Source organism: Kryptolebias marmoratus, linkage group LG1 (assembly GCF_001649575.2).
Source record: "Kryptolebias marmoratus isolate JLee-2015 linkage group LG1, ASM164957v2, whole genome shotgun sequence".
In the NCBI taxonomy this organism is placed as follows: domain Eukaryota; kingdom Metazoa; phylum Chordata; class Actinopteri; order Cyprinodontiformes; family Rivulidae; genus Kryptolebias; species Kryptolebias marmoratus.
The window spans coordinates 17,639,819-17,663,784 of NC_051430.1; the positions used below are offsets into that span (position 1 = coordinate 17,639,819).

The window sequence follows — 23,966 nt, forward strand, 5'->3', positions numbered from 1 at the left end:
GGCCATAAGGCTGCTTCTCACGAAGATTGTGATGTTTGACACGCTGATGACCATTTATGTTGTTATCAAGTGGTAAGAGGAGGCCATCTTCTTCAAACTGATCCAAAAGCACATATATGCATACATTTGTTCGGAAACCTCACAACAGTGTTAATTATTATAAATAAGGTTTCTAAATGTGGCCCACTGAGACAGAAAACACTGCCTGTGTGAATGATATGAAGGAAGATTTGTTTTGTTTTATTTCTCTTTTGGGGAGAAAAGGAGACCTGCAGATGATAAATTTTAGACTTAAAGCATCACTGTTACTGACTCATTGTTATAAGCCCGATATTTGCTCTTTAATTTACTGTTACAAAATGAATGACTAAATTTTTAATGATAATAACAAAGCCCAACATGTTATTGCTACAGATTAAATGTGAGGATGTTTTTTCTGGTGGAAATAATAACAGAAACTTGATGAGATAACAGGAAATCTGACTTTTCAGATATCTGGAAACAAAAAGCTTCTGCGTGACATTGAAGAGGAAACCCAGCAAGTGGAGCTTCGTATTTCCAAACGAAGAGGATTTTCACTGGAAGATGTTTCCATCTTAATGGCTGATTTCACGAGGATGGTTTAAAAGCGTGCTTTTTGTAAAGTTACATGAACTAGAGGAAAGAGATTTGGATCACAGCACTTGGCTGCTGAGCATCAGAAGCTCTAGTGCCTTTTTGAGTCTTTTCGCCTCCCAGGTGTCGCTGACGGTGGCAGTTGAAAACGGATCATGTTTGTGGGGCCAAACCTGGTATCTGATGGAAGCCTAACCTCAGACAGGTGGTCTAATGCTTCTGTCTGTTGTGTGTTCATACAGACTTTTGGAAGAAGATGCACACTGAGCTCCACTCACAGTAAATGATGCATTTCTCACATGACAAAATAAGTAAAGGGGAAAAAATGGAAAAATTCTCACGGAAATGTTCTTTGTATTTTAAGCAGCTTTATTTTGCTTTTGAAATCACATATGTAAAAATAATAAAACATTTAAAACCATGAGAAAATGTCACTTTAAATGTTACTTTATTCATGTTAAAGACCTAGCATGTCTTGAAAGAATGCATATCCGCCCTCCCAGAGTTTTTCACCAAGATCATTTTATATTGAGAAATGACAGAGTTATGGCAATTTTGGTCAAACTGTAAAAAAAATGTCAATCTCATGTAATATTGCAATATGTAGTGTCAGCTGTTAGAGCTCAGAGAATGTGTTGGAGATGATTCTCAGCTACTACAACACCAAAATTTAGCTCAATATCTATAAAACTTTAGCCTTTTTTGTGTTTTTTTAAGGTCAGTTGTTTCGTGGAAACCACCTTAAATGGGGTTGACACCAAACGTTAATCAGTTGTAGATGTTAACCACATGATTACTTTCTGAAAATTTCCTCAAACTCCATTCAGTGGTCAGATATTTTAGAAATTTTGTTAACAAAGAGGGGTGGCACGGCAGCGCAGTGGTTAGAGCTGTTGCCTCCCAACCAGACGGCTGCAGGATCGCTTCACAGCCTGGGGCCTTTCTGGGTGGAGTTTACATGTTCTCCCTGCGCTCATGGGGTTTACTCAGGATACTCTGGTTTCCTCCCACAGACTAAAAACATTCATGTTAGGTTAGGTTAACTGGTGACTCTTAAATTGTCCCTAGGTACGAATGGTTGTTTGTCTCTGTGTGTCCCCGTGATGGACTTGTGACCTGTCCAGGGTGTCCCCCACCTCTTGCACAATGACTGCTGGAGATAGATACCAGCTCCCCGTGACCCGGAATGAAGAAGCAGGTAAAGAAAATGGGTAAATGGATGTTAATAAGGTTGACTCCAATAGTTAATGGCAGTTTTTAGAACAGAATGTGTGCAATTTGTTAGCTGACAGAGTATAGGTTGGAGATAAGTCTCAGCTCCTACCACACCAAATTTAAGCTGAATATCTGTAAAATTGACTGAATTATAACTATATTTGTGTCTCCTAAGATTGCTTTGCAGTGGCAGCCATTTTGAATTGGGCTGACTCCAAATGGTCCTCAGTTGTAGATGTCAACCTAATGATTACTTTGTGAAAGTTTAATCAAAATGTGTTCAGTGGTTCATGAAACATTTTGCAAATAAAGTGCTAATAAAACACAAGCAGACAGTTTGTTTCCTCCATTTTCTTTGTTATTCAGCGCCTTTAGTAACACACCGACATAGCAAGAGAGCACCACTAGGTGGCAGTACAATCACAGCTGACATTTTTTTTAAATAATTAACCAACAGCAAGAATATGGAGCTTAACTTCCTCTACGGGACACTACATTCATAAATAAGTTAGGTACTTCAACACTGACCAGTCACTCTTCACCAAACCGACACTGATGTGATGAAAAAGATCACAAAAAGAAATTCAAGATTAAGCCGATTTAACAAATTGGGAATAAATATACAGAATGTCACATGTTTGAAAGGGTTGGAATTCCTGCCAGGCATCAGATTCCCTCAACTCTGTGCTCTCAAATCTTACAGCAGCACAGCGGGGTGAGGAATTTCCAGTAATATGAAAGTTTTTTTCTCCTCCAGTATCATATATACATCCCAAGACGATGTACCTGGTCAAAGGAGAAAACTGGTTCACCAAAAAAAAAAAAAAAAGAAGGGTGCTGGTTTGGTGGTGAGTTTTGAATTTTTTCTTGTATTGAAAACTCATACATTGTTTGTCTTTGGCTCAAATTATAACAAAAAATACAGTGAGTACAAAACATGACAGTTTAGTCATCACATTTTGGCAAAAAGATGAGAATACCTCGGATGAAACTGACATGAAACAAACTCACATTCTTCAGTTAGGGAAAAAACGGAAACATCTGAACACACAGCTGAAATCATTTTTGCAAGAAAGTAGTACTGGTGGCATCTGCTGCAACAATATACCTAATACATTCAACGGAAAAACTCACATTGACTGACGGAAAACGAGACGCTGAGTCAGATCAGCAACTGGAAGAATGATGCATTTTAACAAAAACGGCAGCTCCTGCCATCCAGCTGACTAAATATCGACAAAACTTGTGGGTTTTGGTGAAAAACAGCAAGTGAAAAGGAGAAACACTGACTGGCATTGTGTGTGAAAAAAGTTAAAATAAAGTGCTTTCGTTAAAAAATAAAATAAAATCAGGCATTTAAAAAAACAAAAACAAATCACATGTCAAACAAAAACAAACTCTACGTCATTACACTGTGCACTGAAGAAAAAAATGAACTATTTACAGTTGATTCACACAAATAAAACCAATGGTCTCATTGTCAGTTGCATTCTGACTCTGCCAGATGAAACGCTGCGAGTGTCGATAGTCTCTCTGCGCACACCGAGGGGGCTCATCGCCTCCTTTAAAAGACTTCCAGTTCCTCGTAATTGTCCAGCCTGCTGTTTCCTCTCTCCAGGAGAAAGGCATCAGTGCTCAGTATCAGTGCTCAGCAAAAAATAAAAAGAATCCAAATAAATCCAACAACTCTCTAAACTCTCTTTCTAGTGCACACACAAACACAGGCCTACATGCATTCAAACACACTGAAGGACTGCTCTTCCTACACGACAACAGCGCTCAGAGCACACAGCAGGAGCAGAGCGAGCTGTTTGACAGACTCAGAGTCAGAGTGGGAGATGGACCAGGCAGATCCACGGGGGTAGATCCTCCACCGCTCCCGGTGAGGGTGGAGACTCTCCATGTCCTTCTGGGCACTGTACGCAGCCACTGTGAAGTTAGCATCTCCGGTGGTCAGGAGATCAAACACGCAAGAGTGGAAGTAAATGTCCAGCGCCTCCAGCTGCTCGCCGCAGCGCTCCTTCGCCCCCTCCACACCAAAAGCCTGCGCGGCTCCGTGAGGGTATGCCTGCGTCTGCGGGGAGTAGCTGGGCCGACGCGGATGCTGGCGCTGGAGGCCGAGCGCAGGGGGAGACAGAGGCAGGGGGAGATGTCCCGCCTGGTCGATGCGCTCGCTGCTGGGGCAGCCGTTCAGACAGAGCTGAAGGTCCTGGGTGTCGTCGTAGTCCTGAGCCAGCTCCTCTGGGATCCGCACCGCCAACGTCAGGTAGCGCCCCAGCTGGCGAACTATTATAGTTACACCGATGTAGCCGGCGTGCAGCTCCACGTGGCGCCCGGGGCTGCGCTCAGAGATCCACAGAGCCCGGACCTTCCCTGCTGCACCGTCTGCACCGACGGAGGTGTGGATGGGGTCACCGCTGCTCACCGTCCCATCATCGAAGGCAGCAGGGAGGTTGTCTGTGACAGCCTGGTAGACCCTCTGGTCCGTGCAGCCCTCATAAGGCTTGAAGATTATGGTGATCTGCAAAGGAAGAGGAAAAATAGCATGTGAATTATTCAAATATTTCAGCAAAATCTTAGGAAAATTCATAAATTTACATTTTAGACTGTGGGACGACGAGTTAATTGAGGGGAAAAAAAAATAAAGACAGGTATAGGAGACACACATGCACACACATATATCACACAACATTTGAAAAATTACTTAATGAGTTTTTAACAAGTTGTAATTTGACACAGCTATGAAAACATGCTGACACATGCAAACACACACACTGTTGCATACACACACACACTCCATGGTGTGCAAATGCAGGGTGTGGTGTGAGCATTACGGTTAGCACGAGCATCATAGTTCCGGTGAATGGCTGCTTTGTTCACATGACAGCCGTGAGGAATGAGGCCTGGAAGCCCATTAAGCCTAGAGGGCTGTTAATGTGAGTGTATATAAGTGTGTGTATGTGTGTGTGAGTGTGTCTAATAGTTGTGACTAATAACTCGTTCCACCTCTGACACAAGGTCAGCCCTTCAGCTACAAAGTGAAGAAAACCTACTATTTGCTCTATGAGTGTGTGTGTGTTTGTGTGTGTGTTGAGGAGAAAGGGGTGTTGTGTGTGTGACTGTGTGTATTTACAAGTGTGCATGTGCTTTAATAATTAAAGCCATCGACTAAGCTAGAGAGGGAGGATCATCAGGGGAAATATCAACATTGCTTCTTTAACACCACAAAGCTCACCTTGTGTGGCTTGTCATCCATTTAGTGCTGTGCACATATATACTTGTGTGTGTTTGCGTGCGTGCGTGTGTGTGTCTCTCTTTCCCGTTGCACTGGGACCTTTTAACACACATAGCTGAGTGCAAGGAGTGCCACTTATGAACTTATGAGACCCACACACAAATGCTTCCAAACGCACTCATAAGTAAACAGTAGGTCCTTTCACACGTCTCAGTCCACGTTGTTAGCGGTCAGACTGCATGCAGCTATTAACCAAGTTAGATCTGCGACGCTGCTGCAGTCACAAGAGACAGTCACAAGATTGAGGCCGCTCGCCTCACACCTGTGAGTCTGCGGCAGTTAGAAGCACAGAACGAGGCGTAAAAAAAATGGAGGGTGTTTTCTAGTTCCACACTGATAAGGTGACACAGAAAAGCAACTGAGGAATGATTACAGAAACACACACACACAAACAATTAGGCCAATTACATCAGCTGCTTGCACTTAGCAAGCTATTTTAACTTTGGAGGGACATTTCTGATATTTATTTTGAAGTGGGATTCTGTGGAAAAGTTAAGAACAATTAACATCTTACCTGTTGTAGATAGCTCTTTAAACAACCTCAGTTTGGAGAAACAAAGTTTAATTTAAACCGCATCGACAAGCTTACAACTAGTCCAACTGAGATCAAGTCCATGGTGGGGTGCTGCCGTTCTAAAAAAATCTCCAAAATTTCATAGCGGTTCCAAAGAACATAATCTTTTAAAACTTTATGCTGCCATCAGTTTCACTTTACTAAGTTATTCTTGCAGAAACACTACAATGTGCCTGCATCAAAAGTGCTACAGCGAGCTGCTGCCATTTGCACTTACAAATAACCATCAAAACCTACATAAATAAGTGAGTGATGTAAAGTTAATGACCATGTAAAGATTTATAAAATAGTGTTTGTCTGAACCGCTGTGAATCTTTGGAGATCAGAGTTGCTTTAGGACAGCAGTAATCCACTTTGGCCTTGGCTCTGCTTAGACAAGCTCATTAATCTGGTCAGAATTAAACTTCATTTCTTTAAAGGGGTCATTCAAAAAGCTATCTACAACCATTAACAAAAATAAGTTGGATGAAGTATACTTGCCACCTCACATTGTTTAAAATTGAAGCCATAAGATCCCATTTACAGGCGCTGGCATGTAGTTGTTTGGGAACCATAGTCTGCACAGTAGGGGTGTGGGGCTTTAGGCCCCTCCTAGTCCCCCAAACACCCTTGCGCCTGTATTTGAACATACCAAATACCAAAGGCAATGTCCTGTTTGTTTAAATGGAGGGGGTGGGACTTAAAACCTGTGCTGGAACCAGCCTGCAGGGAAGCTGGTCCTAGCCCAGCTTCAACTTCTGGGTTGCCAAGAGATGTCTAGTTTTAACAGTCAATGTTTATAACAGGTATGAAAGTTAGTGTTTATAACCTTTCCACAAAACCCCATTTCAAAAGATCTGAATTATACCTTTAACAAATTGAACCCCACATAACCCTTCCTTTCTCACCTTATTGGTGGCTGTGGCACTGGAGCCAGGAACCACAGGAACGTTAGTGACCTGCACCAACAGGTAGTGATTATCGATCAGAGGCCACGCCCCCTCCACCTTACAAGTCTGAAAACTGTCCTTGAATGTCCTCAAGTGCGGGTCCCCAAACAGCCCACAGAACAAGTACCCAGGCTGAGAGTGGCCGTGGCCATGGCTGTGAGAGTGTGAGTGTGTGTGCCCGTGGGAGTGTGTGTGGGCATGCTGGGTACGACTGTGGTAGTTGCAGGGTTCGAGGGGGATCTCGGGGTGCGTGGAGGACGTCGGCCCGTCTCTGGAGCAGTTCCTCTGGCTCATGAGGTCCGAGATGCCCAGCACGGCTGAGTGGAAGACCAGGTTTCCTCGGCAGGCCTTGGCTGTCTTCTGGGTGCAGGCCGAGTACGCACGTAAAGCCTTGCAGAACTCGGTGTGAAAGCCATCCACGGCAGGCGTCAGGTGGGAGGTCAGGGAGACGAAGTCGGTGGTGCACTTCTGGATTCGACACTGAGTGGTGGCCACCTGGCACCGACCTGAAGAAGAATGGAGCAAAAATAATGGCGGTTATGTAATCTCAGATGTCTGACAAATCAGGTTTAAACCCGATTAAAAGCTGCATCTTACTCGGAAGTGGAAAGTTTGTGCACTCACACGAGACAGATAAGGTTACTGTGAGAGAAAAAAAACTCACTTTGATCTTAAACTCACAATGGTATCAACCTGTTCGAGCTAATAAAACTACAAAAAAAAAAAGGCAAACTAGTTGCCAATTCTTGATCAATCAGCAGTGCCGCTTTGTGAGTGCAATAAAGCTGAAGAGTAATAAACCAAAGAGCAGTCAGACAGGAATGATGAAACCAGTTTTTCCCACAAGGAGTGAGATGATACTGAAGCCAAGAAACACATAAAAGATTATTACAGTTAGAGGGAGAAGGTTACACATACAGATCTACCACGATTATGTGAGGTATCTCCTGTTTTGTTGTGGCATGTCAGAGAGAGTTTTTAACATTTAGCAGAATAATAATAAAAAATCCACCATTATACCTATCAGGAACAGATTTCTCGGTCTAAAACTGTCTTCGACCTTTTATCTGTTTCTACATTTCTGAGTGGAACAAAGGTCAAAGCAGCCTTTTGTATCACTGATCATCAGGGAGAAATAGGGAGTTAGAGCCAGAGAGAGATTAGAGACCAGACCTAATGCATCAGTCACAGCGTGCTGCTATTAGATTAGGCCAGATAGAAAGGCTCTGCAGTGTGTGTGTGTGTGTGGGTGGGTGGGTGCAGCTGCACACAAACTCAAGCAGCAATCAAAAATCTTCAGAGGGTGTTATGACTCTCTTATGTCCAAGCAAAAGGCAGAAGGCACACGCCTTTTTAAGGATTCAACAGATTCTCCCACACACATCCACTTAAGTTAGCACCAACGGATGAGCAGAACAAAGCCAACAGCACGTCCCTGTTCCTCTCCACAGACTCACGGAGGAGCTGGGTGCCACCATACGGGGGCAGTGCTGCTCCGAGTTTTACCAAACAGGGTGCAAGACGAGGACCCCCGCTCACAACGGTCTTCAGAATCTCTCCCCAGTCTGTAAAATACTGACACCGGCCCACAGACACACACACACACACACTGCACAGACCCTCTGAGCACTGAGAGCACATTGTGTCTGTTGACTGGCACGCCGAAAGCATCAGTCCTTCCCTCCTATCAGGCCTGCAGCACCCAAAAACTACTCCCAATCCTGTTGGACTAAGCTTGTTCTGGTTCTTAGGATCCTGATGAGCTGCACTTAAATAAAAAAAAACTACAGCACTTATTTAGTAACATTTTCTGAGCAAGAAGGAAGCTGACCTTGTAACCGAATGATCCAAGCTCAAACTTCTGACTTTTAAAGATGCACTACGATGCAAACTTTCCGCAGGTTTATCAAGGGGGACTTTTTATATGCTTATTAATTATGTTCTCATGATTTAAAGTCAAATGTCAAAGCACAGCCCTCTTATTTTTGTTCTCCAAGGATGCCCCTGATCTTTTTAAGCATGCAGAGCTGTACTTTGAAAGAAAAATCCAATCTATGCATATAAATAAGGAATTTATGATAAATCGAGCTGAGGTGGTGAATACTAAATAAGACTTGAAAGGAGAATCAACAGATTTCCAGATTATTAAGATGAAAATAAGGAAGTCCTCGTGTGAGGAACTAATGCAGTGTTATTTGCCGTCTCTCTAAAGGAGACACAAAGGGAGCCAGCACCGCCTGCAAAATTCAACCTTTTTACTCTCTCCATCCTCCTTTCAGATTTTCAGCATCTTTCCTGCTCTTTTATCGGCCTCTTCGCCCCCTCTCCTCCTGCATCCCGAGGCGCCTTTTCTACCATCAAACAGAGGTCAAAAGATCTGAATCTCTCAGGCTTGTTTTTTTTTTACTTCTTCTTCTTCCTAGTGGTTCTTTGTCTCCCAACCAGGCTCCCTCCAACTTTTCTAATCTCCGCAGATCAGAAAAGGATCCGCTGGGATCATCTCTCAGCTGAGGGAATGGCTTGTGAAGTGCTTATTGATCACCTTGTTGTGTGCACTCTCTCACACTCTGAGCTCAACGCACACCAACGCAGAGCTCGACATACAGCACACACTCAACTGCAAACAATGGTCCTCGATTCAGACACTCCTTGCCTTTCCTGCCCAAACACGCGGCTGCTGCTGACAGCTGTTGACAAACTGTCTAAAAACACAAGACATTTCACACAGTTTAGCAAATAAAGCCCTCGGGTTTTGCCTCTGCAAACTAAACAATAATGCACATTCTTTCCAGGTGACGCACATGTGGAAGTACATAGGTGCTGAGAGAGCCTTAATGTGCAGGAGCCCGTTCCACAGGGCTGTTGTGAGCAGAGGTGGGTTCTGTCCTGCTGCTGACTCGGGATGAACTAATTACGGGAGGTGTGACTGCCCAACAAAACAGCCACCACTACAGCCGACCCCCTGCACCGACAGAAAGTCAAAAACCCAACATGGAAAAGAAAAGGCCGGGAGGAGGATATGTATTTGTGGGCAGCGAAGAAAGTGGGAAATAAGAAGCACATGTTATGTCCCGGACATTTGATCAAGGGTTTGTTTTTAAAAGATGTTGTTGGTGAAAAGAGAACCATCCAGCACAACAACGAGCACAAATCTGACACTTTTCGTTCTACTTTGGGTTCAGATTTACATCCCGCTTTTGACTTTTTATGGTCTGACAGACTCTGCTCCAACTTGGACTCAATAGGTCTGTTATGTATATAGACAGGAGGAGAGCTAGTCGCCCTCCTTTTCCCTTCTCCTCCCCTCCTCCATGAGCCATTAAGGGGCAGACAGGAGAATGACGGCCCAGGAGAGAGGAGGAGAAACTCGATCCGGGCTCAGACTGCTGCACTGCCGCTTTGGAGAGAGCTATTGTCAGGGCCCAACACAAGGATCGGGCCGAACAATGAGCTTACAAAATAACTCATAATACATTAGCTTTAATTAGGAGGAGCAGAGTTAAAAAAAAAAGCGAAGAGTAAAGTGAGGCAATGCACGGCCACTCGTGAGTGAAACGAAACATTTAGACACACTTAGAGTTGCAGTGTTGCAGGAGTTACCTATGTGAGCTCCGCAGCACAGAGCGATGATCAGCAGCAGCAGTGGCCGGAAGCGGCGCACCGCAGACGGGGACGCGAGGCGCTCAGCCCCGCGGCAACAGCATCCGGCTCTCCCCATCCCCGTCCATGCAGGGCCAGGAGGGGAGAGTGGACCGAGTCCCGGCAGGCGAGACGGGGTGGCGTCCAGGCCTCGTTCACTTCTGTTTCTGCCTCTTCCTCCTCACTCTTGTCTCCTTCCTCTCCTCCTCGGGTGCGCAGGGGCATCAAAACGCAGCTGCTGCTCCGCGGAATGCAGGGCGGAGGGAGCAGGAGAGCCCAAACAGGGAGACGGGGAAACAAAAGTCACTTCGACGACACTTTTACTTTCTCTCCCCGTGAGTAAATCCACATCCCACGTGATTTTGCTGGAGCGCTCCCCGACTTTTTTTTTTTTTATAGCTGTGTGATTCTGGTCACTCTCCTCTTCTGTCCTACACTCACATTCACATCTCTCCCTCCCCTCATCAAACCGGGATTTCTCCTCCACTCTCTCCGCTCCACTCCCCTTTCACTTTCTCCTCCTCCTCCTCTCCAACAAATCAATAAAGAATCAACCAAACCCTGTTGGCGGAAAACCCGCCTCCAGCAGACAGAGAGACACTGAGGACTGAGGACTAAAAGTTGTAAAACAGTGACAGACTATGATCTCTGCGTAAATCACTCACTTGTGCTACCATTTTATTGGACTCTGTAAAGTTTTGTTATTTATGTAATTCTCTTGGGGCATGACTTGCTCGCCACAAAATATATAAATTTTTTATGTTTCTCATGGACCCTTTTTTGCATTATTAGAAGTATTCCTCCCACATGAAAACCAAAAACAACATTAAAGCAGTTTGATACAGGGGCGCCACAAAGGAGGGGTCTGGGGGGGGCAATGGCCCACCTAGAAAATTTAGCTGGCCCCCCTCAACTGCCCCCCTCTCAGAGTTTAATCTTTGGGTAAATCGACAGCTGATTAACTTTTGAAGCCTGTCCAGTTCACGATGGCTGCCACAAGTAATCAACCTTAGTAAACACCAAAAAAAATTGCTGGTATTCTGTAATTTTTAAAGAAGTTGAGTTAAAATTTGGCATGGTAGTAGCTGAGAGTCATCCCCAACCCACAGTCTGAGCGCTATATTTTTTAAGCTCTGGCATTAACTGTTAGCGTCATCCCTGTCCACCTGTTAGCAAAATATCTCCTGAACCACTGTACGAACTTTAACAAAAATCACTGGATGTATGTCTACAGCCGATTTACTTTTGAATTCATCCTAATGAGTGGGTGGAATCCAAGCAATATTTTAACATGGATTTAACGTGAAATTGTTATTTTTAAAGTATTTGGAAAAGGTTCGTAATAACACGATAATCTTCCCTGTTCTAATTTTATTTATATATATATATATATATATATATATATATATATATATGGGTCATTTCTGGATTTCTGCTGAACTTCTGTTTGTTTAAAACCATTTGAAAGTCGTCAAGGGTGCAGAAATGACCAAGCGCTCAAACAGTTAATGCAAAAAGCATCATAAATCTTTACAGCCAGGTGAACAGAGGAGCCGAAAGGTGAGCAGACCATGTAAACACCACTCCGAGATAATGACAGACACTGAACATGTGCAGAACAACCTGGACCTCTGCGTTTGTTCCCTCTGCCTACAATTGTATTTCATGAATGAATAACTTCACACCTTGTTCTGGATGCGTTTTGCAATTTTCTTTATTGCAAAGGGCTGAACCTGAGCCAGACTCACTCAGACAAAGGTTATAAAGTAGGTTGGGTTTCAAAGCGAATGCCGAAGCATCTACAGTTTTAGATAATATTTTACATTTAGTTTAGTGTGCATATCTATACTTCTGTTTGTTGTATGTGTGTGTGTGTGTACTTCCAGTGTTGTTTGCCGCCTGAACCATCCTGGCTCAGCTTGTTTATGCATGAGAATATATATTTGTTTGTCTGTGCAGCATAAAGAAACATCTCTGTGCCCGATAGTCTCTGTGCTTTTAAATGAATCAAATTCCTCCAGTTTCACTCCAGTGTGATTCCTTTTCAGCATTAATTAGTGGCAGCAAGTTTGGCCATGGGCACTTGCATTTCCTTGAATGTGGCAGTAAAAGAAACACACAGTCACTGCATGATGGCTCGTAAAGATTTCACAGTAAGTTTGAGCAGAGGAGACGATGCGTGCAACACAAACAGGCCCTGGTATTAGATTATTTTAGCTTCCTGTTTGTGTCAGAAGTCTCTGATCTCAGCAGTGAAGAAGTCTGAATCCGTGGGCCTACAAATGCAGACTTCTTGTGTAAAATTTAGATAAAAACTGAATGCTATGGGTTGCAAATCTCATAAACCCATGAAACATTCACAATGAAACATAGTAATCATATCAAATGTGTTACAGTTAGAAATTGTACCATATTGGAGGAAAATAAGATCATTTTGAATTTTATGGCAACACATCTCAAAACCATGGGGACAGGCCCATGTTTTCCTCTGTGCAGCATCTCCTCTTCTTTTTACATCAGTCTGTAAACATCCAGGAGCTGAGGAGAGCAGCTGCTGGAGGTTTTAGAGGGAATGTTGTCTCATTCTTGTCTGATGGAGGATTCTAGCTGTTCAGCAGTCCTGGGTCTTTGCTGGACTTTTGTGTCCTGATGCACCAAATGTTCTCTAATGGTGAGAGGTCTGGACTGCAGGTGGGTCAGTTCAGCACCTGGACTCTTTTACTATGAGGCCCTGCTGCTGTAATGGATGCAGTTTGCAGCTTTAGTATTGTCCTGCTGAAATGTGCCAGGCTTTCTCTGAAAAAGACGTCTGGATGGGAGCAGATGTTGTTCAGCTTTGTTCTTTGTGCAGAGATTTCTCCAGATTCTCTAAATCTCTTGATGATATTATGATCTGTGGATGATGGGATGTTCAAAGTCTTTCCAGTTCTCCATTAGGGAAATTTATTCTAAAATTGTTCCATTATTTTTAGACCCAGTCTTTCACAGACTGGGGAACCTCTGCCCATCTTTACTTCTAAGAGATTCAGCTTCTCTAAAATGCTCCTTTTACATCAAGCCCTCTTACTGACATGTTCCTAATTACCATAATTAGTTACAAAATGTTCCTTCCGCTGTTTCTACCTCTTACTTTTACAGCCTTCTGCTGCCCCTGTCTCCACTCTTTTGAGATAAGTTTCAGTCACCAAATTCAAAATTACTGTTATTTTTTTTTAAAAAGTGCATTTTCTTAGTTTAACCATTTAATATGTTTACTATACCACATTTTTAAAAATGGGGTTATGCAAATCATTACATTATGGTTTTATTTTATACAATATCCCAACATTTTTGGAACTGTGGTTGTACTTTAAGCATACTTCTGGGGTAGACTCAAAGACAGGGATAATTTCATTCAAAAGCATGAAAGCAGATTTTTTTTTTGTAACAGGAACAATTTCAGAAAACGTCAAGAACATCTCTGGATTTAAACTTTTTAAAAGAAAAGTTAGTAAACTGTATAAAATGTAATCACAAAAGTTAAACAATATATTCTGTTTAAAATGTGAAAATAAAATATTGAATGGGGAAACTGAAAAACCTCATATTTTTATTTTGATGTGGCTCAAATAAGTTGTTACAGGGTTAAAAAAGAAGAAGAAGAAATAAAACCGCTCTCATATTAGCATTTTAAAACTGAATGGCTTTTTGTGATAGTTCTAAATTTACTTGCTGTTGAAATGAAAACAAAAAACAGAAGTATTTGATGCAGAATAAAAAGAAAAACATATTAAAATGTCGTCTCTGGACTGTTGAGCAGCTGATAATTCACTGCTTCCGAGTTCAAGCATTTTCTAAGTAACAATTTTAACATTTCATGTTGTTTTTGTTCAAAATTTGATTACGTTTTGCTTTCATTTGTTGTTTTGAACTATGCTGAAATGCTGAAAACACTAACCGCACAGTCAGATCTGATTGTCGCTGTTACACAAATTTCCCCAATGTTTAATGTTTTATTTCTTCGTTTTCAACATGACTATTTGTCCTTCAGTAATGTTGAAAATAACATGAAAACAATAAATGCTAAGCCATTTCAGAAGCTGTGGAAGATCTGATTACATTATCTTCCTGGATCTCATTATTGTCCAAAGAAGGAACAGTTCTTCCAAAAGAATAAAGGCTGTATATGATTTTTGGAAGAACACATCATCCTGTGAGTGAACTAAAAGCAGTTTGAGACCGGTGGTGGTCTGCTCCACCACCCTGCTGAGGCACTTAATGCTGTTTAACTTTAATTTGCCACCCAGCTGTACATCCTGGATACCAAATATTGGGACAGGTTTTAAACAAGCTGTGCTCTGACAGTTTGACAGCTTCTCTGACCAACCTGTCAGCTCGCAGCACACCTCTCTGCAGGATGAAGCACAGGTGAACACTTGGTTCAACACACGCAGCACAGGATGGCTGATTCAATTACATGTGCGTGTACGCCGCTAACGCTGCTATTAATCAGGACTAATTTTATATTTCATTCTAATCAGACATGCAGACAGACACCTAGATAACACACGACTCTGTTCATAGGGATTAATTCTATATTTCATTGGTTTTATCGAATCAATTACCTCCCAGCTGAGACTGGAGGAAGCTCAGACCCCCATCCCCCTTGCACACACTCCTCCCCTACAAGCTGCTTTGCCTGCATGCATCCACACACACACTGGCCTCGGGCACAAAGACAGTCTGTTTCTGAGCGTCTGGCTTGTCTTCACCTCCACACCTCTGCCTCCCTTCTCCGCTTCCACCTCCTTCCACCCCACTCCACCCCAATTCCAAACAGGCAGTCGCTCAACAGCTCGCACAGCTCCACAACACACCTGTGTGTGTGTGTGTGTGTGTGTGTGTGTGTGTGTGTGTGTGTGTGTGTGTGTGCAAGTGTCAAGTTTGCATTGTTGCAAAGCCGTCAAAAGGTGTGTTTGGACAAGGCGAAGTGACGCATTCTTCAAATATCACAATGTAATGACACAGTTCATTTGAAAAGATTCCGCTGTGCAAACATGTTATATTTTTGTTTTTAAAAGGTGACACGTTTGAATTAAAAAAAGATTTATCTGACCATTTTAATGCTTAAACTGAATTCAACTTTTTAATAAAAGCTGCAAAGTAAATAAAAAGTTTCACTTTAGAGAGCAGAAGCCCAAAGTTTTCATTTAGGGGACAACTAATCTTGTCTTTTCATTGGTAAATTGAGCTTTTAAGGCAACTACAGACAAATCCCACACACCTGATTCCTGAGTCAAAAATGTGTGTTAAAGGTGGGGGGTGGGACTGCAGGTGTGTATGGTTAAATTCCTGATGTGAGACGATAACATATGAGATAAAATCAAAGTATTAAAGCCTCTTGTAATCCGAGTGGAAACAACATCCTTTAATAGCCTGTTTGATAGCTGTTTCTCTCCAGGAGTCAAGCCGTGTTGGGTTTTTACCTGAGCTGGCCTTATCGGCCTGCTCTGTGCCTCCACATTCCCTCTGCCATTATAAAGAGGCTGACACTGACGTGCCAGAGACAGGAAATGAAAGAGTTTATCTTTTATAAAGCTGAGGAGAAATGAAGCGTCATCAGAGAACCTAGATCAGTGAAAATGTGAGACAGAAGGGGAGATTATCACACTGATCCTTCTTCCTTTACACTAAAACCTTTTCTGCTTTTCTCTGTCCTGATGTGAACTGATGATATTCACTCAAAAGCAATGTATTGTTTGAAGAGTGCAGTTTACAAAATATATATATATTTCCGTTAATCAAGTACAACACAGAATTTTGTTGTTTTTTTTACTTCCATTTTATTGCAAATATCACAATTTTTTTTTCTATGAAAATACATTATAAATATTGAGTGCTGAAATTTGCTGAAGAAGCTGAAACTGAGTTATTAAAGCTCAGAGTCAGAACAGCTAAAAGGAGCAAAACATTAGCTAAAAGTATCAAATGAAGCAAAATGCTGGATAAAAGATAAAAGTTGTAAAAGAGCAGCTAAAAGTAAAAAAAAGAGTAGCCAACTGGAAGCAAAAGCAAAAAATAGTGAAAGGTAAAAATAACAAAGGGCTACCTAAAAGCTGCAAAAGATTAGCTAAAGCTAAAAGTATCAAAAAGCTACCTAAAAGCTAAAAGTAGCAGCACAGTAGCTTATAGTTAAAAGAAGCAAAAGCCTAGGTAAATGTAGTAAAATGGTCCCCAAAAGCTATAAGAAGCAGAACGGTGGGTAAAAACTTGAGAAGAAAAAAAAAAGAAAGAGCTGAAGCAGATTTCAAAGACAGTAATATTTCTGTAATAATTTAAGAAATCACTAAGTATTTTTATTTTAAATTTAAATATTTTAAGTATAAAAGTTCTGAAAACCAAACATCATAACACTCGTCTCCTGAATGAGCTGAACATTTTCATATATGTGGCTAAAATAGCATAAAGTATACAGAAGTTGTTGGATTGCCAAAAATACATAGAAAAAAAAACAACAAGAAAACAACAGTGAATACTGACTCAGCATTTACTCATCACACAGTGTAATGTTATGTGCTGCTGGGAAACTTTGGGTTTTGACATTCGTGTTTATGCTACTCTTTAGCACCAATATAAAACATGTTGCAGACAGAGCAAAAAGCCTGCCCCAGCAAGAAACCCCACTCCACAAACCTGCTCAAGATCAGCTCATCAAACAAGAGCCCAAGGCACAGACCGGCTTCCAAACTCCCCAGATGGGAATCCTATCGAGCATCTGTGGGATGTGCAGGAACAAGTCCGATTCCCTGGACCTCAAACACCATCCAGGATTCGTAGGAACCATTTCCAACATCCCAGAGCCAGACGGGACACAAAGAGGTCCACATCTCATCGGGTTGGAGCTGTTTTGGCAAAACAAGAAAGATCTGCACAAGATTTAGCAGATGGTTTTCTAGCAAGCATCTAAACTGGCGTCATATCAAGGAGCCACATTCAAATGCTGCACATGTTAATGCATTAATATTTTTGACAAATCTGTACACAATAATAACTGCTGCTTAAAAAGGAGGGTCAAATTGAAGTATTTTGCTGATTCCATTTAAGGACCTAAATGGGTCTCACATTATAATCTTCATGCAGTGGAAATGTTTTGTTCTGTTTTTGTAAATTAAAGCACAAACAAGGGCGTATATTTTTAGTTCAAATGAAATTTAGACACAAGATGTGTCATCGGTGGATTGAATTTCAAAGTAAATACAGCACATATTGCAGGAATTGTCACTGGTCCACACATTCACTTTCCATTTTTAGCTTGACAAGGTTTTGTTCCTCGAAACAAACAAAAAAAACACACACACACACAGACACTTGTAATGTAAAGTGTTTTTGAACCAGTTATGGATGAGATGAACAGACAGTTCAGACACATTTAAAAGTTATTTTCCTGACCGGCTCAGCGTCGTCTTTGCCTTTACCCCCCACATTTCACTCATCTTTCACTTCATCCTTTGTGGAAAAACATCTGAAGCGTACACAGCTGCATCTGACAGCGCCGTCACAACGGAGCTTTTGTTTTCTCCGGGCAAACACACACACTCACACACACATTCGCTCACGCTGAGCAGTAAGGAGGAAACAGCTGAGGGATGTAATAGGGCAGATGAGCATCATGGGGTTGCAGTTTGGTTCGGTTCAGGCTCAACGTTTGGCAGCTGTGAGACAAAGACGCGCTATTAGAGCTGCTCGCCTCCAGCTTCGCTCTGCAGTGAAACTTATTTCGTCAGTCACCCTGCCAGCCAATGTCAACTTGAAAAGGCAGAAGCCTTGTGATTTTCTCACCATTAATTTAGGGATGAGAAACACCCTTTCAGTGCGCACCAGCTCAGGATGTCCAGAAACTAGAACACATGTGAGCGTCTGATGATTGTGAGAGCTGATCTCCTACTTTGTGACTGTTTTCTTCACGTCTGCTCTTTGATCAAGACACACAGAAAGACATTTATTTTGTCTTTCCACACAAAATGGTTTCTTTGTTGTTGTGCTGTTTGCAGTTAATTGTAGAAAGCTCTTTGAACAGCTTCAGTTTGAGGGAATTCATTCTGACCAGACTGATGAGCCAATGACTAGTCTCTGTGGGGCCAAGACCAGAGTGGATTGCTGACGTCCTAAAACTACTCCAATATCAGATAATGCACAGCAGTCCATGCAAAAGCTATTTTATAAATCACTTTTACCTGACAGCTCTTTACATTGAATTCCATGGTTATTTGTGAGAGTCAATAGTGATAGCAGCAGCTAGCTGTAGCAGTCCCTGTGCAGCCTCGGGCACTTCCTGGCAGAATAACAGCGTAATTCAAAAGTGGGTTTTAAAAATGAGAAGTTCCATGTACCTTTGGTCTTGGCTCAATTCAGACTAGCCTTTAGCTTGTCAGTCTGATCAGTATTAAAGTGTTTGGCTCTGTTCAGACCTGATGCTCGACTCCATCCTGAGCGACTGGACAGTGCTAAAAGCAGGTCTGAACGGCCTTGGAAGGTGGTCCAGATCACCCGAACCCCTCTTATCTGTATTCTTTTGGTAGTCTGAACACAATCCATCCTGAGCCTCACTGTAGGACCCTCTGCTCAGCTCCACACAAGCTTTACTTGAATGTCTCGTGTTAAAAAGAAGAAAAAAAAGTTTGCTTAGCTGCTGACTGATTAAAGGTAATTAAACAGCAACCCCTGGGAATATTCTGAAAATGGAAATTTTTGTTTGTTTAATTTTTTTTTTTTTTGGCTACAAGTTTTAATGAACTGAATAAAAAGGGACGTTTTGTTATGATGTTATTATTCATAGAAGATCGCAAGGCACAGTGTGTTTGTTGGTTCTGATTGTTTTAGAGCTGATTGGACCCTCTGTGGTCATTAAAGGCTATAATGTTCTATGTCAATCACCAAACAACAGTCTGAGCAGCCTTATGTTGGATTATGTTTGCCAAATTAAACACAGCACTGCCGTTATGTTCACAGCGAAGCTCTATAGAAACAGTTTATGGCTGTCAGGGCATCAATTTATCATGATGGATTCTTACAGGTTGAAATTTTTCTTTTCTCTGACACTGAGCTTTGTAAAGTCACTAATCATTGTATGCTCCTTGATTTTTTTTCATATTGCATCTGTTTGGTAATTAGGCTCATCAAGGGAGAACTCCACAAAAATGTGACTGAAATAACATAGATCAGATGTTTGAATGTATTGTCATGTTCACAAAAACATCCACAGACCTGCTGATGTCCTGTTTGTTGCTCACTGACACATGATGTGGATGTGTGTATCTGCAGGTAACTGACATCTGATCATAAAAACACTTTGGGGTACACAAAGGTGTGAACGCTATCAGTCAGAGTTGATGATTCGCAATCAGCCTATTTCTCCAAACTGAGGTTGTCCAAAGACCTATTTACAGCAGGTAAGAAGATATTTGTTCCAAACTTTCCACAGAACCCCACTTTAAAAGGTTTGAATCATCCCTTTAAGCCTTACAGATGGTCAGCTTACATCTTCTTACACAACTCCGTGTGGTAAACATATACAGATGTCAACGCTGATGTTCACACGGAAAAGGTATGGGCATCTATAAATCACTCATTCTCAGGAGCCATATGCTCCTACCTGTCTGTGAGGAGGAAGTCCAGAACCAGGTGAGCCCCCTCGCATTCCATCAGCTCACAAGCTGACAGATAAACAGAATGAGACCGAAACAAAGAGTGAGAAGGGGGATGAGGGACTAACCTCCCCTCGATCTTTCCAAAATCCAGCTGTGAGTGCCTTTCTGTCTTGTCCTCCCCCTCTCCTCCCATCTCTTCCCCACGGGATAGAGAGCTCACAGAGTGGCAGATGGATGGAATGCATAATACATAGACAGTTTGGAGGTGTGTGTGTGTTTGTGTGTGTGGGGTGGGGGGGTTGTTGTGTCCGTGGGGACTGGGCTGTGGAGTCATTATAGATCTAATGGTTGTGTTTTAGACGCTGCGCCGTGCCAATCTCATTTGAAGTGTGAACGCCAAATGAGTGTGAAGCGTTTCATCACTCGTGCTCTGCGTGCGCTCGCTCTGCCTCAGTTCATGCGACGCACTCGCAACTTAAAATAATATGCAGTTTATGTTGTTTGTGCACAATTGTGTGTTGTTGTTTTTTTAGTTTTTTTGCAATATAAACAAAAGCCAGGCCATCTGGATGCGACTCCTTTGTTCGTGGTTATTTCACTCCCCGTGCTCATGTAGACTTCATGTAGACATTATTTCCCCTAATAACTGTGATTACAGCAAGATGAGGCCAATGTATCATAATGCTGTGTAATTAGCTATCAATTGTAACCTAACAAGGCCTCCTCAGGCATAGGTAATGGATTTTGGAAAGACAAGCTGAGCTGAGGCATGACTAATACAAAATGGCTAAGTATAATTAAAGCGTTGTCTCATGAAGGAGCTTCAATCTCGCACCAGCCTGGCTGTCATATAATGTTGACATTTAATGTTTCTGCAAACTATAGATAAGGATGCCCTCAGCTGTGTCTGAATCAAAAGAGCCAGCTTCTTTTTTCAAGTTTGTTACAGTTTTAAACCAGAATTACTGCAAATATTGTGTGCAGGATTCTAAAGTAGCAAGGTGGGCACCTTTGTTTATTGCCCCTGCTAACAATCCTGCAAACAGCTTCAGGAGAAGGGGACGATCTTCATCCTTGCCATCAACCACAATCCTTGGGGAGTGTGACTTTCTGCGAGCATTTGGGCTGGACTTCCGCATGAGGCAGCTTTACTGGGACTGATTTGCTGATTGTCAATCAGACTGATAAAAATGAATCCATAGGTAAGTGGTTCTGTTGGTTTCGAAGCTTCAAATGACATTTTTCCTTTACAGTCTCCAGATCGTATCAGTTAAATGCCATTAAAGGGAAAGTGAAAACTGCAACAAGACACACAACTGTCCTACATGTCTGAGTTTATTATTGCCTCCAGTTGAAGGTAAAGGTGATGTTTTTGCTCAGGTCGATGAGTGTCTCTATTCATTTGTATGACTGATTAACTTGTAGAGTCAAACCCATTCAAGATGGCCGCCACAGCTAAGACACCTTAGCAAACACAAAAATTGCTACAACATTTGCAGATACCGAGCTAAAGTTTTGTGTGGTAATAGATTAGCATCACCCCCAACACAGACTCAGAGTACACATTGTGCAGTACTTTTGCTTAAAACGTCATTAACTGTTGGTGTCAGCCCTGTTCGTCTGTTAGCAAAATATGTTGTGAACCACTGGATGGATTTAATTTAACTTTATTACTATTCATGGGATGTACATATACAACTGATTGACTTTTGGAGTCAGCCTAATTACATGTGGCTGCCAAAGATAATCTACCTTAAGCAACACAAATATGGTTATACTTCAATTAATTTTAAAGATATTGAGATAATAATTGATGTGGTAGTAGCTGAGACTGATCCCCAACTCATATTCTGAATGCTAACAGATCACGCTAAGATCTCATCTAATGTGAGATTTACAATTTTTGACCAAAATGGCTACTAGTCTGTCCATTCTCATCATAAAATGATCTTAGTTTAAAACTCTGGCATGAGAGGTGGTGGACAATATGCAGCCCTTCAAGGAATGCTAGTCCTATAATTTCATCACAGTGATTCAGAGAACATTTTTGCCCAAACTAAATCACATTTTGGTGAGTATAAAAGGCTTATTGCTCTCAATAAGCTTGCAGCAAGCTTTCTGTAAAGAAGAATTTAAGATATCTCTCAAAACAGGTCTGCAGGAAACCTTCTTCACTGGTTTTTGAGGCATAAAGTTACAGTATTTATATTGTAGGAAAGTTTGCAGTCTGTATCGTGGTACCAAATCAAGAAAACTGTCTCTATCCCAGTGTTTCAAAAACCATTATCACATTATGTGTCCATGGTTTAGAGAAGCAAAACACTGAGAACTTTTATTTTCTCAAAAAAGCCTTTAAACAGACAAGTTTGTGTGACATTCAGCAACATTTTTAGAAAGTTTTTACATCTTATCACCATCACCGGCAAGGTCTCTCTCAGACATTTATCTTCGTGCATACAATGTAAAAAGTTTCTCCAGAGCTGATAAAAGAGTCTGTTGTGTGCTGATGGAGGCAAATATCCATCAAGGTGCGAGAGGTGGCATCGGTTAGGCTGACAAACAGCATGAGGGGAGGGGGACAAGAAGGCAGAAAACAGAGTGTGAGAACAATGAAGACAAGACAGAACATGAGAAAGCTGGCAGGTAGCTGCTCTCCGGGGATTCATTAGGCCTGTCACAAACGCTGCCTGTGAATATGATTTCACAGCTCCTTCGTGAGCGCACACAAAAATACACATGATAGCGCGGATCGCTGCAGGTGTGTCTGCTGACAGATAGGGATGAGTCACACAGAGAGGCGGCCGGCTGCATGTCTCCAAATGGCTGCTGTGGGAATTATTAGATTCAGACTTGGATTTAGTCCTGAGCTTTGTGGAACACAACTATTCAAGTGATGAGGGAGATATTCATTCATTTTAGTTTCTGCTGCTGTGAATACAATAGTTCAGCTTCTATTGCTGCAGAAATTAAAGCCTAGCATTGATGCCAGAGTTTTAAACTAAACTCATCTCATGCTGAGAGCGGATGGACTTGGCTCTTTTGGTCAAACCATGTAAATCAGGGGTCTCCAATCCTGGTCCTCGAGGGCCGCTATCCTGCATGTTTTCCTTGTTTCCCTGCTCCAACACACCTGATTCAGTGATTAAATTACCTCTTCGTGTTCTGCAGAAGCCTGTTAATCAACCATTGATTTAAGTCAGGTGTGTTGGAGCAAAGAAACAAGTAAAACATGCAGGATAGTGGCCCTCGAGGACCAGGATTGTTCAACACGATCTCATGAGATACTGTGAGATCTCAAGTGATTTGCTGGTGCTTCAAGTACAGTAGGTGTTGAAGATGACTCTCAGTAACTACCACACCAAAGTTATCTCTATATCTGTAAATTTGTTGTTAAAAATTGAGTTATACTCACGTTTGGGTCGGCTAATATTGATTAGCTGTGGCGGCCATGTTGAATTAAGGTGACTCCAAAAGTTAACCAGTTTTAGATGTACAGCCAATAACTACCTTCTGAAGGTTACATTAAAATCTGTTCAGAGGTTCATGAGATATTTTGCTAACAGACGGGCACAGTTGATTCCATAGTTTTAAAAACAGATTTTTTTTGATTAATTAGAGCTGAGATTATATGCTGGGAATCATCATCAGCTACAAAAATTACCAATTTTAGCTTGATACCTGTAAAATTGGCTGAGTTATAATCATTTTTGTGCTGCTAAGGTTGCTCAGCTGTGGCAGCCATCTTGAATGGGACTGACTCCAAATCATAATAAGTTGTAGATGTACATCCATTGGTTAATTTCTGAGAGTTTCATTAAAATATATCTACTGGTTTATGAGATATTTTGCAAATGCTATAGACAAATGAACACACACACACAGACATAGGCAAAAACATTATTGCCTTTCACAGCGGGTGATAATGACATTTTTGTCCTTTCAAAAGGTTCCCACTGTCAGATAATACTGTTCACTGGTTTAACTGGGACGGGAATCATAGACATACAAAACGTGTGTTTCTTCTGCTTGAAAAAGGGTTGAGTTTGTCATTTTTTCCTCATAAAATGTGACTA

The 23,966-nt window shown here is 41.9% G+C and overlaps 1 protein-coding gene across 1 annotated transcript; it reads right to left on the reverse strand.

The window, feature by feature from the left end:
- Positions 1-2,170: 2,170 nt before the first annotated feature.
- rgmb (repulsive guidance molecule BMP co-receptor b) lies at positions 2,171-10,740 on the reverse strand. The gene is made up of 3 exons (XM_017414011.2): positions 10,229-10,740; positions 6,587-7,134; positions 2,171-4,351 (listed from the first exon to the last, which is right to left on the reverse strand). Exons 1-3 carry the CDS (start codon positions 10,344-10,346, stop codon positions 3,593-3,595), a joined length of 1,425 nt encoding a protein of 474 aa, XP_017269500.1. The 5' UTR covers positions 10,347-10,740; the 3' UTR covers positions 2,171-3,592.
- Positions 10,741-23,966: the final 13,226 nt, after the last annotated feature.

Coding starts and splice junctions, on each gene's coding strand:
- rgmb (XM_017414011.2), bottom strand. CDS start 10,346: ATGGGGAGAGCCGGATGCTGTTGCCGCGGGGCTGAGCGCCTCGCGTCC. Junction 7,135..10,228: donor GTGCTGCGGAGCTCACATAG/GTAACTCCTGCA, acceptor ATTCTTCTTCAG/GTCGGTGCCAGGTGGCCACC. Junction 4,352..6,586: donor GTGCCACAGCCACCAATAAG/GTGAGAAAGGAA, acceptor CTTCCTTTGCAG/ATCACCATAATCTTCAAGCC.